General features: G+C 36.8%; 2 protein-coding genes across 2 annotated transcripts; one reads left to right on the top strand and one right to left on the bottom strand.

Moving 5' to 3' along the window:
• Positions 1-492: 492 nt before the first annotated feature.
• LOC117314801 (14-3-3-like protein) lies at positions 493-7,646 on the bottom strand. The gene is given in 3 exon segments (XM_033868905.1): positions 493-2,216; positions 2,219-2,379; positions 7,327-7,646. Coding segments are annotated over 3 exon segments (756 nt in total). The 5' UTR covers positions 7,508-7,646; the 3' UTR covers positions 493-1,802.
• A 1,084-nt stretch (positions 7,647-8,730) lies between these two features.
• LOC117345097 (GDP-fucose transporter 1-like) lies at positions 8,731-14,749 on the top strand. Its single transcript, XM_033908048.1, has 2 exons — positions 8,731-8,806; positions 11,887-14,749. The coding sequence occupies exon 2, from the start codon at positions 11,991-11,993 to the stop codon at positions 13,017-13,019; it is 1,029 nt and encodes a 342-aa protein (XP_033763939.1). The 5' UTR covers positions 8,731-8,806; positions 11,887-11,990; the 3' UTR covers positions 13,020-14,749.
• The last annotated feature ends 380 nt before the right edge of the window (positions 14,750-15,129 follow it).

The raw sequence follows: 15,129 nt of genomic DNA, 5'->3' as shown, positions 1-15,129 counted from the left end.
ACTCCGGCTTTCCTCCAACTCCAAAACCTGGCACATCCTTAAATGACCCTGGCTGTTAGTAGGACATTAAACAAAACAAACCAAACCCTACCCATGTCAGTTTGTTTCGGCAGTCTGTGCTGACTGCTGTCATGGCTGTGTCATTGGGCAAGACATTTACCTCTAATTACTCTGGATGGCATGCAATGGGCCTGCCATATGTTTTTCAGTGACATATAGTCACCAACTACTACAAGGCGACTCTGTCTCAAAATAACCCTGGCTGTTCACAGGGTGATAAACCAAGCAAACAAACGAACCACTGACCAGGTTACAAGGTGTATTAAAAGGCCACTTAATCTACAGAAGAGCCAATAGAATTTGTATCTTCTGACCCTTGGTGCCACTTGTCATTATTCCTCATTTAAATTTCCACAACTGTGTTATGCACATGTATATAATTCTAGCCTATGGCATATATTTTAAACATTAAAAAAAGGACAAGCTCCAATATTGTGTATAGGTAAAAAAAGAGATTTAATGACAGAAAACTACTTCAAATATCTTAGCATTTTGTGCAAGATTTTCTCTTAAACTGATGCATGAATTGATACTGACATATTCTAAACATTTGTGCTCCTTAAATATTGTGCAGATTTCACATAAACGTGCAAGATTACAATATTCAATACAAAATTCCATACCAGACCTACTTTTACACTGAAAGATTACTGTTTTAACAAAAAATAACATCTGCCGGATCGCTAAATTTATCTTTTCAGTATAGATACTACTTGTAGATCTATGGTGAAGTAAAATTTAGTATTATTCCGTGAGCACCGAGCACATAGTTCAGAGTGTTTCACTTTAGCTGCAGAATATTGCCTACAAATTAAATAATAAATGATGTACTCAATAATAATAATCATCATGGAATAATTTCTTACTATCTAAATTCTAATGCTATATATATATATCTACGTATACCATACATACCAGATATATCTTACTTCAGCGATAACATTTAAGACATAAAAAATTAAATAATTAAAAACTAATTTCACTATGACCTTTACTTATAGATGATAGCCTGACTGAAGCAGCCTATAAATTAACAGCAGAACATGTGGCTTTACAGAAAAACATTTTATGAAATCCAATATGTATACTAGTATAAATGTAAATGATGATAAACAAATATATGTATATCAATGCAGTAAACACATTGATGAAAAACTTTCCTCACAAGTTTTAAGACAGTATAATATCAGTGACAGCAAAAGTAACAAACGTCTGTGGCTGATTAAGAGAAAAACAAATTTCTAAATGTCTTGTGAGGCTATGGCAGCATGCAAATGCAGTTCTAAATTAAAACAGCCAATTATTTTAGTTTGACAGATTTGTTGAATCATTTCCAAGATACTTTTTTCGAGTTCCGATTAAAAAAGTACAGAATTGAACTGATCAAATTCAATGATAACTTGGTACCATCATGATCACTGGTTTGTCAATATGTAGACACTCAGCTGGGAGGAAACAAACAGGTGCAGTCCACATACTCATGATGAAATAAGGGTCAATAACTTCACTATTCTGTCGTCAACACAATTGTCAAGTTGTAGCAGTAACAAAACCTGCATTGCAGACAGTTCAGTTCATTACCTCTGTCCAATATTCAGTTCTTAGCCAAATAAATACTTCAAAATGTATATATCTGCAGGAAAAGTTTTGGAGACCACATAAAATAAGAATGGACAAGGTTACCACTTCAAAATGTCATTTGATCTATCATCAATGCTGAACTTTGTCTTGGACCTAAGCGCCTAATTGTCCTGTTCAATTTCTTGTTCTTGATCCTGATCTTGTTCACTATTTTCAGTTGTCCAGAGAGTCAAGTTGTCACGCAAAAGCTGCATTATGAGTGTGCTGTCTTTGTATGACTCTTGATCCAGAGTATCCAATTCTGCTATGGCTTCATCAAATGCTGCTTTAGCTAGATGGCAAGCTTTTTGGGGCTCATTAATTATCTCATAGTAAAAGACAGAGAAATTTAAAGCCAGTCCCAATCTGCTTTGGTTAGTTGGATGCATTGTTTCCGTTGCTAATTTGAAAGCTTCCGTGTATGCCGCTTCAGCTTTATCCACAACTTCTAATTTCTTATCTGCAGTAGCAAATTCTGCCATATAACGAAGACAGTCGCCTTTCATTTTTTTTAAAAATACCTGGCTGTCTTTTTTTTTGCACATTTCGGGAGAAGATCTAAGTCGAGTAAATTCAATACGTCAGTGCAAATTTTCGATAATTCCTGTTCGATCTGTTCCCGGAACTCTTTGACGATGTGGTTGTCTGGGGACTTCGCTTCTTGCATATTTACCATTCTCCATGACGATCGCCTAGCACCAACAACGTTTTTATGGAATAATTTAGTTAATTTGACACTTTTGGCCCTGCAAATCAGCCAAGGGGGTTAGTCAGGGCCAGCATGTGCATACCATCAAACTGTCATCTCGACCTGATACCCGGGTAATTTTAACCAAGTTAGAATGAGTTCAAACAAATGATACTCAAAAATGTGATTTCCCTATATAAACTATAGTCAAGTTTACACCCTCACAAGGGGCAAACACGAGACCTAATGTCATGAAATTCACGAGACCTAATGTCATGAAATTCACAAGTTTGGTAAAACATCTTAACACCCTTCCATCTATGAAGAGAATTTGGTTCTACTATATTTGGGTCTTGAGAAAATGTCTTTTAAAATTTCAGTTAATTTGACCCTATTGGCCCCACTCTTCAGGCCTCCGAGGGTTGAGGACCATATAATTCACAATTTTGGTTGACCTTTGGCCATGGAAGGTTTCTACAAAATTTTATTGAAATTGGTTAAGAGGTTTCTGAGAAGTCGAAAATGAAACTGTTTAAGGAGGGTAGGCGGACGCAGACAAAAGGCAATTAGAATAGATCACTTGAGACTCAGGTGAGGTGAACTAAAAAGGGTTGAACTGTTGAACTATGTGTAATGGTACCTTTGCACCATATAACTATATCTTATGTCAAGATCTTTCCCAAAACGCTCAGAACTTCAAAATACATTTGATTATTTCCTGTAAAAATTGATTAACAATTGATCAGGATCAGACATATAGGAGCTGAAGGTTATACAATGCCTCTTCTTTATGAAAAGTCAGACAAGCTAAATGGCAACACTAAATTCAAAACAAGACAATTTGTCAAATTTATACTTATCTAATGCTGGATTATTGCCAAATGATGAATTTGTGCAGTAACTAATTTTAGATATATACATCATATTCAATAAGGAATAGTGTCTGTGTAAAAAAAATTACTATTGCAAATTATAAACCTGCTGGTTACAATTGTAAAAGATAAGCTTTATTCCGAAATAGCATCCGGTGACACCATGTATACTATGCATGTGTTTCATTATCTAATTCCAATTGGTGGAATTAATGTGAATAAATTCTTTAATATCAATAATTTGAGAAGGCGATATCAGAAGTTCAAATGAATCAGACAACACTAATTTAGATCGACCCATTCATAAAGATATAAATCAAACAGTCTAGCTTTGATACCACTTATTACGGATTCAAATTTAGAATAATATTAATATCTTACAAGAGATATCCCATCTGAAACACATCTGAATCAAAATCGCAATAGCACAAAATTCAATAAAATACATCTGGCTTGAGACAAGTTTGCTCTAGTCAGAACCCAAGTAAAAAGTTCCAGTATTATATAAATATATAGAAATAATAGAGATATTCTAATATTTTTTTTTGAATCCTTACATTTTTAATATGTTGAAATGTATGACTTTGAATTTGAAATAAAATATGGTTTAAACTAAATAGAGATAACTAAATTCCATTCTCAAAATCCAAGATGGCCACTATGTTTTCCTGATCAAAAATCTTAATTCTAATGGCACAACTAGGGACCAAGGGGAACCTACACTTGAAGTTTGAGGAATATCCCTCTAGTACTTTTTGAGAAACAGCAATAACAAATATTGTTGATGGATGGACGAGTCGGACAACGGACCACGGATGCAGGGCGATTTGAAAAGCTCACCATCCAAAATTCTTATGATGGACAATGTGGTAGAGCAGCCATGGCCAGACGACACAAACCTTACTCCCTCCTATGAAAGTGATATTTTTCACTAGAGAAATACATTTGTCTGAATATCACTTTTTCTGATTTGACCAATCAAAAACAGCAGGGATCGACGCTAACAGTAGACCGGCAGCCCTGAGCTGATAGGAATCTGGTCGAGCTGCCAGAATGTCCAGACCAGCTTAATGTCCAGTTTAAGTTTTCTTCATTTACTTCAATAATTTGATTTTCAAAACTTTGTTTTTATAAAACTCTTTGGTGTAATAATATCTAATATTTTTATGCTCATCAGAATAACCTAGACCGCAGGAAACTGCATCTAAAATTCAATTGTTTTGCTCAGACTTGGGGTTAGGGGCTGTAGGGACATGCCCCCAAATCTGCCAGGAGGGGCTTCACCACTGGCAGTCAAGGCTGCCTGATTTCAAAACCTGGCAGCCCATGCCAGTGGTCTGTCAGGTCAATTAAGTTAGTGTCAACCCCTGTACTCCCTACCCATGGGGCAGCGGTGGCCGAGTGGTTAAGGTGTCCCCGACACTTTATCACTAGCCCTAGGCCTCCACCTCTGGGTTGCCCCCAAATCTGCCAGGAGGGGCTTCACCACTGGCAGTCAAGGCTGCCTGATTTCAAAACCTGGCAGCCCATGCCAGTGGTCTGTCAGGTCAATTAAGTTAGTGTCAACCCCTGTACTCCCTACCCATGGGGCAGCGGTGGCCGAGTGGTTAAGGTGTCCCCGACACTTTATCACTAGCCCTAGGCCTCCACCTCTGGGTTGCGAGTTCGAAACTTATGTGGGGCAGTTGCAAGGTACTGACCGTAGGCCGTTACTTTTTCTCCAGATACTCCGGCTTTCCTCCCAACTCCAAAACCTGGCACATCCTTAAATGACCCTGGCTGTTAGTAGGACATTAAACAAAACAAACCAAACCCTACCCATGTCAGTTTGTTTCGGCAGTCTGTGCTGACTGCTGTCATGGCTGTGTCATTGGGCAAGACATTTACCTCTAATTACTCTGGATGGCATGCAATGGGCCTGCCATATGTTTTTCAGTGACATATAGTCACCAACTACTACAAGGCGACTCTGTCTCAAAATAACCCTGGCTGTTCACAGGGTGATAAACCAAGCAAACAAACAAACCACTGACCAGGTTACAAGGTGTATTAAAAGGCCACTTAATCTACAGAAGGGCCATGCCATTAGAATTTGTATCTTCCGACCCTTGGTGCCACTTGTCATTATTCCTCATTTAAATTTCCACAACTCTAGCCTATGGCATATATTTTAAACATTAAAAAAAGGACAAGCTCCAATATTGTGTATAGGTAAAAAAAGAGATTTAATGACAGAAAACTACTTCAAATATCTTAGCATTTTGTGCAAGATTTTCTCTTAAACTGATGCATGAATTGATACTGACATATTCTAAACATTTGTGCTCCTTAAATATTGTGCAGATTTCACATAAATGTGCAAGATTACAATATTCAATACAAAATTCCATACCAGACCTACTTTTACACTGAAAGATTACTGTTTTAACAAAAAATAACATCTGCCGGATCGCTAAATTTATCTTTTCAGTATAGATACTACTTGTAGATCTATGGTGAAGTAAAATTTAGTATTATTCCGTGAGCACCGAGCACATAGTTCAGAGTGTTTCACTTTAGCTGCAGAATATTGCCTACAAATTAAATAATAAATGATGTACTCAATAATAATAATCATCATGGAATAATTTCTTACTATCTAAATTCTAATGCTATATATATATCTACGTATACCATACATACCAGATATATCTTACTTCAGCGATAACATTTATGACATAAAAAATTAAATAATTAAAAACTAATTTCACTATGACCTTTACTTATAGATGATAGCCTGACTGAAGCAGCCTATAAATTAACAGCAGAACATGTGGCTTTACAGAAAAACATTTTATGAAATCCAATATGTATACTAGTATAAATGTAAATGATGATAAACAAATATATGTATATCAATGCAGTAAACACATTGATGCAAAACTTTCCTCACAAGTTTTAAGACAGGATAATATCAGTGACAGCAAAAGTAACAAACGTCTGTGGCTGATTAAGAGAAAAACAAATTTCTAAATGTCTTGTGAGGCTATGGCAGCATGCAAATGCAGTTCTAAATTAAAACAGCCAATTATTTTAGTTTGACAGATTTGTTGAATCATTTCCAAGATACTTTTTTCGAGTTCCGATTAAAAAAGTACAGAATTGAACTGATCAAATTTAATGGTAACTTGGTACCATCATGATCACTGGTTTGTCAATATGTAGACACTCAGCTGGGAGGAAACAAACAGGTGCAGTCCACATACTCATGATGAAATAGGGTCCATAACTTCACTATTCTGTCGTCAACACAATTGTCAAGTTGTAGCAGTAACAAAACCTGCATTGCAGACAGTTCAGTTCATTACCTCTGTCCAATATTCAGTTCTTAGCCAAATAAATACTTCAAAATGTATATATCTGCAGGAAAAGTTTTGGAGACCACATAAAATAAGAATGGACAAGGTTACCACTTCAAAATGTCATTTGATCTATCATCAATGCTGAACTTTGTCTTGGACCTAAGCGCCTAATTGTCCTGTTCAATTTCTTGTTCTTGATCCTGATCTTGTTCACTATTTTCAGTTGTCCAGAGAGTCAAGTTGTCACGCAAAAGCTGCATTATGAGTGTGCTGTCTTTGTATGACTCTTGATCCAGAGTATCCAATTCTGCTATGGCTTCATCAAATGCTGCTTTAGCTAGATGGCAAGCTTTTTGGGGCTCATTAATTATCTCATAGTAAAAGACAGAGAAATTTAAAGCCAGTCCCAATCTGCTTTGGTTAGTTGGATGCATTGTTTCCGTTGCTAATTTGAAAGCTTCCGTGTATGCCGCTTCAGCTTTATCCACAACTTCTGATTTCTTATCTGCAGTAGCAAATTCTGCCATATAACGAAGATAGTCGCCTTTCATTTTTTTAAAAAATACCTGGCTGTCTTTTTTTTTTGCACATTTCGGGAGAAGATCTAAGTCGAGTAAATTCAATACGTCAGTGCAGATTTTCGATAATTCCTGTTCGATCTGTTCCCGGAACTCTTTGACGATGTGGTTGTCTGGGGACTTCGCTTCTTGCATATTTACCATTCTCCATGACGATCGCCTAGCACCAACAACGTTTTTATAAGCAACAGACAATAAATTCCTTTCTTCAATGCTCAACTCCTCCTCGTTTTCACTACATTTCTTGATAACCTCTGTCATATGGGATGCCATGTCTTCAAACCTTTCGGCTTGTTCAGCAAACTTGGCGTAAGCAACATGTTCTTCTTTGGTTTTTACTCCGGCCATTTGGACGAACTATAGATTTTAACAATCGCCAATGAATACCGACAATCTAGTGAAGCGGTAAGGTGTGAAACAAGGATGGAATGGTGTGGTCTAAAATCAAGATGGCGGATTCCGAATGTGTGTATCAGACGCTCACGTGACCTGTATATGACTAGTTCTGCAGCATTACGAGGGGAGCCCATAAATGGAAAGGCTATCTTCATATTCAATGGTAAATGTTTAACAGAAAACAAAAAAAAATGGGAATTTAAATTTTAATAACGAAGTACTGATCATGTTTTACCGCTTAACGCTATCTCCTGTCGTTATATATATATATATACTCACGAGAGCTCTAAATATAGACCGGATTACCCCCGGCTTGGCTTATTGGGACGGGGTAAAGTACGGATAAAACGTCAGAGAAAATTTACTTGTGGTGAAAAAGAACATGATATAGTACTTCCAGGCCTGGCACATCTACCTCGGTATTTTGAGGATGCCATTTATTGACAAAACATTTCTTAAGATTATTTTTTTGTCGATTATCGATTGTAATAAGTATTCGTCTAGAGAGAGAGAGAGAGAGAGAGAGAGAGATCATATATATATTCAATTTAATGTTATTTGTATCAAATATGTAACAGAAAAATGGATCAGATCACAGGGACTTGAGCATTAGCTTTTTTTTATTAAGATATCGGGCATGATAGTAAATGTTATATTTGTCGTTGCATGTAACATGTTGAAATATAATATATATATTCTCGGCTGGAGCGATAAAAATCGAATCCGGGACGTTACTGTACGGTTTTGTGTCGAGAATCCATTTTGCCAGAGTTGACATTACATAGCCTTACCAGCTGGGGTTTTTTTTGCGGGGGGGGGGGGGGGGGGGTAATATTTCTTGGTCAGTTAGAATAAGTTTAACAAAACATGAAAGGGGAAGTCCACTAACTCCTTATCACAGATAAATGATATTATAACGAAAACCCACCACTAAGGCCGTTTTCGTTTTTTTGCGGTCTAAACGGTTAGACCACTTGGATCGGTGTTGTTCGTTTGTGAAATAAAGACGGACCTGGTGATTTTATATTGCTTTCGGACGAGCCTTGACAAAGACTTTCAAGGCCTGTATTAACATTTGCAGGTCCGTCAAGATATATGTTTAAGAGGCACCCACGCCTTTCCCGGAACCTTTATAAAAATCATGGTCATCCAAACGTTTTGCATAGAAGTGTTTGAATTACCGCAATCTAAGCCATTGAATGACATTGAATGCCGGAAGGCGGTGACAGACGATAGGGAAATGCATCAGAGGTAATTGTAAGAAAATGCTTTGTGTTTCGAACAGAAACGAAGCAGTAGCACACATGTGGGTAATCCGAATGGTTCTGATGTTAATATCACCTTTCAAGTTGCCTTGTGCATTAAGATCGTCAGAAAATTTGGACTAACATGTGGGTAAAATGGTAGTAAAGATCCACTGCAGCACTGACTGGTCCTAAATGGTACAAAAACAATATCTCATCCACTCCATATAGGATCCTATGTCTATGGTATTGAAACATCTGTCACCTTAATAAGCCCTCGCCATCAAGCGTGCACATGAAATGAAATATGAGTATCACATATCTGCCTATTTTCTTGGATCACAGACTGACGAGGACATGTCTATAATAAAATATGTCTCCGTGCTTTGACGGGTCGTTCTGTTGACAGACCGATACTGTACTGGGTCATTTCCAGTTACAGTTACGTATTTAGAGAGTTTTATCAAAATCTGATGAAGCTGCATATGTTTTTTTTGTAACTTATATTTTTTATTCATCAGTGATGCGGGGTCCAGTGATGCATGTACATGTTAAACAGAACACTTTGTAACCTCTTCACACAACATCTATGCGCTTACACACATCTATATAACACTACTCGTACATCTGCTCATACATATACATTGGTACATAAGCACACACATACATAGAAAATTCTGTATAATGATATTATTACACACACTCCAATTATGCAGTGATTATTACCGGTATATATGGTATAACAATACTCCAGGCATGCAAAGAGATCATTGTACGCAAAACACCAATATATACATTTTGACTACACACCATACAAAAGAACATACATATTCTTGTTGCATACCAATGGAACATACATATTCTTACGTACCAATATAACATACATATCCTTGTATACCAATAGAACATACATATTCTCTCATACCAATAGAACATACATCTTCTAGCATACCGATATTGAACATACATATTCTTGCATATCAATATTAAACATACATATTCTCGAACACCAATAGAATGTTCATGATCTCATATACCAAAAGATTATACATATTCTGGTGTACCAATATAAACTTACACACCAATTGAACACATACATATTCTCGCACACCAATTGAACACATACATATTCTCGCACATAAGGAATGATAATTATTTATACTTTTATTAAAGCCTATAGAAGTTTTATGCACATTGTATTTTGTTTTTATTTGGAATTGGAATTGGAATTTTTCATACATCAGACATCTGGTTTTATAAATATACTGCTTTAATATTATAGTTATTTCATTGTCTACACTGTTACTTGGTAGATGGTTGTCCAAAATAAATCCAAATATAAAAGAAAGTTTGTTAAATGAAAAAGGGATGAGCTGCATATGTTGACATATTATCGTATATCTATCTAGTATTTGTTAAGGCTTATAAAACACACGGAGAGTATGGTGATAGTATTATATTATATTTTATTGTTTAGATAAAAGTTTGTAACAAAAATAGCAGGGATGATTCTTAATATTTTATTTAGCATAATGACTACTATTTCCAAGACATGTAGTATTCAATCCCAACTGTATGCAGAGATCATGCACTGGAACTTCATTGTTTTCTATCAACTGAATTCTACCCTGTATGTACAATTATATAGTGAGACAGGTACCGAAACGACTGCCCCTTTTGCATGATTTGAAAGACTAAATATGGAATTGTATCTCTCGATCTTCTTTCTATTCTACTTCCTTCCTTCTGATATCTCCCTTAATAGTGCCTCACATTTGCTCATTAGTTTCAAGAGCATTTGTCTTGTCAGAAAGGCTTTGGGTTATATGTCCCCTGATCAAAACATAGCAGAATCTATGAAAATGATAGTATTCCTGGTTAGAGCTGAGCATTTTTGGGAGTTGTAGGGCTTTTTCTGAGGGCTTTCTGGGGCTGTTCTCCTGAAAAGTTCTTTCCCAATTCACCAATTTACTTCCCAAAATGAGACAAAAAGTATCCTTCCCAAACCAGTGAGAAAAAGCCCTGAGTTGGGACGACTGGTTGATTTGCACATTGTCAGTATAAGATGACCAGGTGGGATGTCATCAGTAGTATGTTTCAGTGAGGTAGCACTATAACAACCATTAGTTCTGTGCTATCAAAGGAGATGACCACGGTCATACTGTATGGAGTAAAATATTATTTTTATCCAGACAAATCAGCTATTGCCTTCTTGTTAAACACTCTTGTAGACCAGATATGGTTATTTAAAGGAATCCCCCCCCCCAAATAATGTCTGTGTGTAGACTCAAAGCCTCCCTCACAGGGTTGATTCTTGAATGCTCAACCAAAGGCCAAAATTGAGGCAGTGTCAAGGGAGATATAAGAGATAAAGATAAGATCCCAAATTTAGTCGCCTCTTACGATCATGCAATGGGGCAACAGGCACAATTCTCACATCCTTCCTGCAGGGCAGACATATTCTGTATACCCAGTATACAATACTCTTTTATAATTTCTATGCACAATTACAATACCAGAATATTTTTTCTATGATAGGAGCGGTCTATCAGAAACATCACAGGAACAAAATATATCTAGAAAGCCACACAGTCAGTCCTGATGTCTTTCTGCACAGATAATATTCAATAGTTTGATTTACTTCCCCCTATGTCAGTAATGAGTATATTGCCAATTGCCAGTTAGTCTTCACTCTTCAGCTCATGTGATCTAGGTAATTGTAAGTGTATGTATGTTGGATTGTGTGATATATATTATTAGGTATTTGTAATTAAACATTTACATGATTTGTGATTAGTTTTTTTTTTTATGCCCCCGCCATGAAATTGGGGACATATACTAGTGTTATCCATGTCCATCCGTCCGGTCCGGTCCCATCCTGATGCAATGTAACTAGCTAATCTCAGGAACTGCTGAGGTTTCAGGGTGTCAAGTGGCAGCGGGGACATTTATATGTCTTTAATACAGACATTTTCTAGTTTTAAACAAGTAGAACTTTTCATGATCACCAATTTGCATTATTAATTTTAGATGATAAAACATTTTAAAGTCATATGCTCACTGCTGATTTTTGCTCTTTTTTTTTAGGAAACCAGAGAGATAAGCAATTCTACAGAGGAACCTCACCTAGAAACAATTGGGGAGCCAAAAATATAATTGTGTCCGATCAATGAAATTTGTCTGTCTCTACCATGGAAACACAGCGATCAACTCAACAGATTGCCTTAGTTATCGCCCTGTACTGGATCGTGTCCATTTCCATGGTTTTTATCAACAAGCACATCCTCAGTGGTAGTTACGGTATCAATGATTTGTCCATCTTCGTCGCTTGGTACCAGAGTTTGTCGGCAGTCTTTCTCATCAAACTGGTCACATGGCTGTCCGGCCACCTACGTCTAGGCTTGACCCTGCCGAGTCTAGATATACATGCATTGCTAAATAGTGATATGCTGAAACTTTCATTCGCCTTTGTCATTGGTTTGACCTTCAACAATTTAATGCTGAAACATATCGGTGTTGCCTTCTACCAAGTGGCCAGGTCTTTCACGCTGATTTTCACGATCATTCTTTCATTTTGCGTACTAAAAAAATATGTTCCAATTTTAGGAATCGCCTCATGTGCATTGGTAATCATGGGATTTGTTATCGGGATTGACCAAGAGGATAATGCTGGCACCCTGAGTATTTGGGGAATGATCTATGGAATTTTCGCAAGTTTAGCAAATGCGGTTTGTGGAATTTATTTCAAGAGAGTTGAAATGGTTTTAGATGGTGACAGTTTGAAACAAGCATACTACAACAATGTGAACAGCATCTGGATCTTTCTGCCTCTTGTCATCAGCTCTGGCCAAGCTCAACAGGTTTTATCATCAGATCTTATGACCAATGCAAGTTTCTGGATGTTCCTGACCTTCTCTGGCTTTCTCAGCTTATCAATTGGATGGGTTAGTGCTTTACAGGTGAAATACACGTCTCCAGTGACGCATCATATCAGCATAAATGCCAAATCAGTGGCACAAACCATGCTAGCCATCATGTTTTATCACGAATATAAAACTTTGATGTGGTGGTGTGGTAATTTACTTGTAATTCTAGGCATCTTCTTGTATGCTTACACGAAAATGAACGAGAGCCAGCCCAGTAGTAATGTTGTGAACGGATCGAGAAAACAACTTCCAGTTTATACAGACATCTCCATTCAGAAGACAAACGCGAATTGACTCTTAATTTTGTGATACAGGGCACCATTTGGGTGACTCTGTACCATTGTGATACAGGGCACCATTTGGGTGACTGTACCATTAGGATACTGGGTACCATATTTGGGTGACTCTGTACCATTAGGATACTGGGTACCATTTTTGGGAGACTTGGTACCATTGTGACACAAGGTACCATTTGGGTGACTCTGTACCATTGTGACACAAGGTACCATTTGGGTGACTCTGTACCATTGTGACACAGGGTACCATTTGGGTGACTCGGTACCATTGTGACACAAGGTACCATTTGGGTGACTCTGTACCATTGTGATACAGGGCACTATTTGGGTGACTCTGTACCATTAGGATACTGGGTACCATTTTTGGGAGAGCTCGGTACCATTGTGGTACTGGGTACAGTTAGGGTGACTCTGTACCATTGTGGTACAAGGTACCATTTGGGTGACTTTGTACCATGTGACACAAGGTACCATTTGGGTGACTCTGTACCATTGTGATACTGGGTACCATTTGGGTGACTCTGTACCATTGTGATACTGGGTACCATTTGGGTGACTCTGTACCATTGTGGTACTGGGTAAAGTTAGGGTGACTCGGTACCATTGTGATACAGAGTACCATTTGGGTGACTTTGTACCATTGTGATACTGGGTACAGTTAGGGTGACTCTGTACCATTGTGACACGGTATCATTTGGGAGACACACACATTCTGCAGTAGTTAATAATTTGTTAACTTGTTAAGTTGCTTCAAATTTACTGTTAATTTTGCACTCTTAATATTTTTTTGTAAATATTCATGAAAATCAGATCCAGATGTGTAGTCATTACAAAGACTCTTTCTAATCATGCCAAAGGGGATAAAAATATCTGCAAAAGGGAGATAACGTTTTTTTAACTCTTTAAGTCGGGTAAACCGCTTTGATATGTCAAATCATAGAAAGAAGCAATAGATTTCAAATCAACAATTTGATTGAACAAAATTTTACAAAATGGTGCCTACATTGATAAGGAAAAAATATATACATGTAATTACTGCAAATATAAATTCTTTTTATATGATGTAGACAAATTTGTCTTGCTCTTCATTTCTTCTTCATGTCGCAAATGGTGCTGCAGTGAAATGGTTAATTTTGCAATTTTGTATTCATGAGTTCACTAGTCAGATATTTTTATCTATAATTTAACTGGATTTTTTAATGTAGATGTTTTGTAAGCAATCATTTTTTAATTTCACATTAGAAGTTTGTGTTATATATATGAGCATACAAGTAAGTATATGAGTAAGCATGCTATTTTATGAATGTAGTTTAATTTTTGTATTATAATTGTCAGCATTGTTATTTTTAATTGTTATGTGAGATATAATGTACATGTATTTTTGCATAATTTGACTTAATACTGTCCTTATTACTCACTGGACAGAAATGCGATTTCACAAAAAAAAATTTTGAATTCGTTTCAGTTTTATGTTAAAGACTCCTTTATTAGCTACCAGTGTTTATCATGTTATATATTAAACAATCTAAATGAACAAAAAGTTTATGTCACAGGAATTGTAGATATGTAGTAATCAGGTCACAACAGTAAATAAAAACAAAACTGGTATTAAAGATTTATTTGTATGGAGAAGTACAAATATTGTCACAGCAGAATTTAAATGCTAGCAGCGTTATTTTTTCCCTACAACTTTGTACACAGTGTCTCAATTTTAACAGTGACGTCCCCCCCCCCCCCCCCCCCCCCCCCCCCCCCACACACACACACACACACACACCCTCACCCTCACACACATATGTGTACATGGTAAGGAAGAATATGTTTTCACAGTGTAGAGGATAGAAATCTCAGCCTTTTGCTTTGAAATAGGAGTTTGTTGACTCTCCTGTGTGATCTCTTGTTTAGATTAGTTTAAAATATCAATAGACAGATATTATATTGCTTTATGTGAGCTTTAATTTATTTTTACACTACTTATTTGGTGAGCTACCTATACCTCGTGTATGCTAGCAGGTTCTATTTCACAAATTTACGCATGTAAATGAATAGAGAGGATGACTTTTATAGTCATCACTGGCGGATTTAAGGGGGGCGTTGGGGGCACACGC

This window comes from Pecten maximus, chromosome 16 (assembly GCF_902652985.1).
Source record: "Pecten maximus chromosome 16, xPecMax1.1, whole genome shotgun sequence".
In the NCBI taxonomy this organism is placed as follows: domain Eukaryota; kingdom Metazoa; phylum Mollusca; class Bivalvia; order Pectinida; family Pectinidae; genus Pecten; species Pecten maximus.
This window is presented reverse-complemented; position numbering and strand designations above follow the sequence as displayed.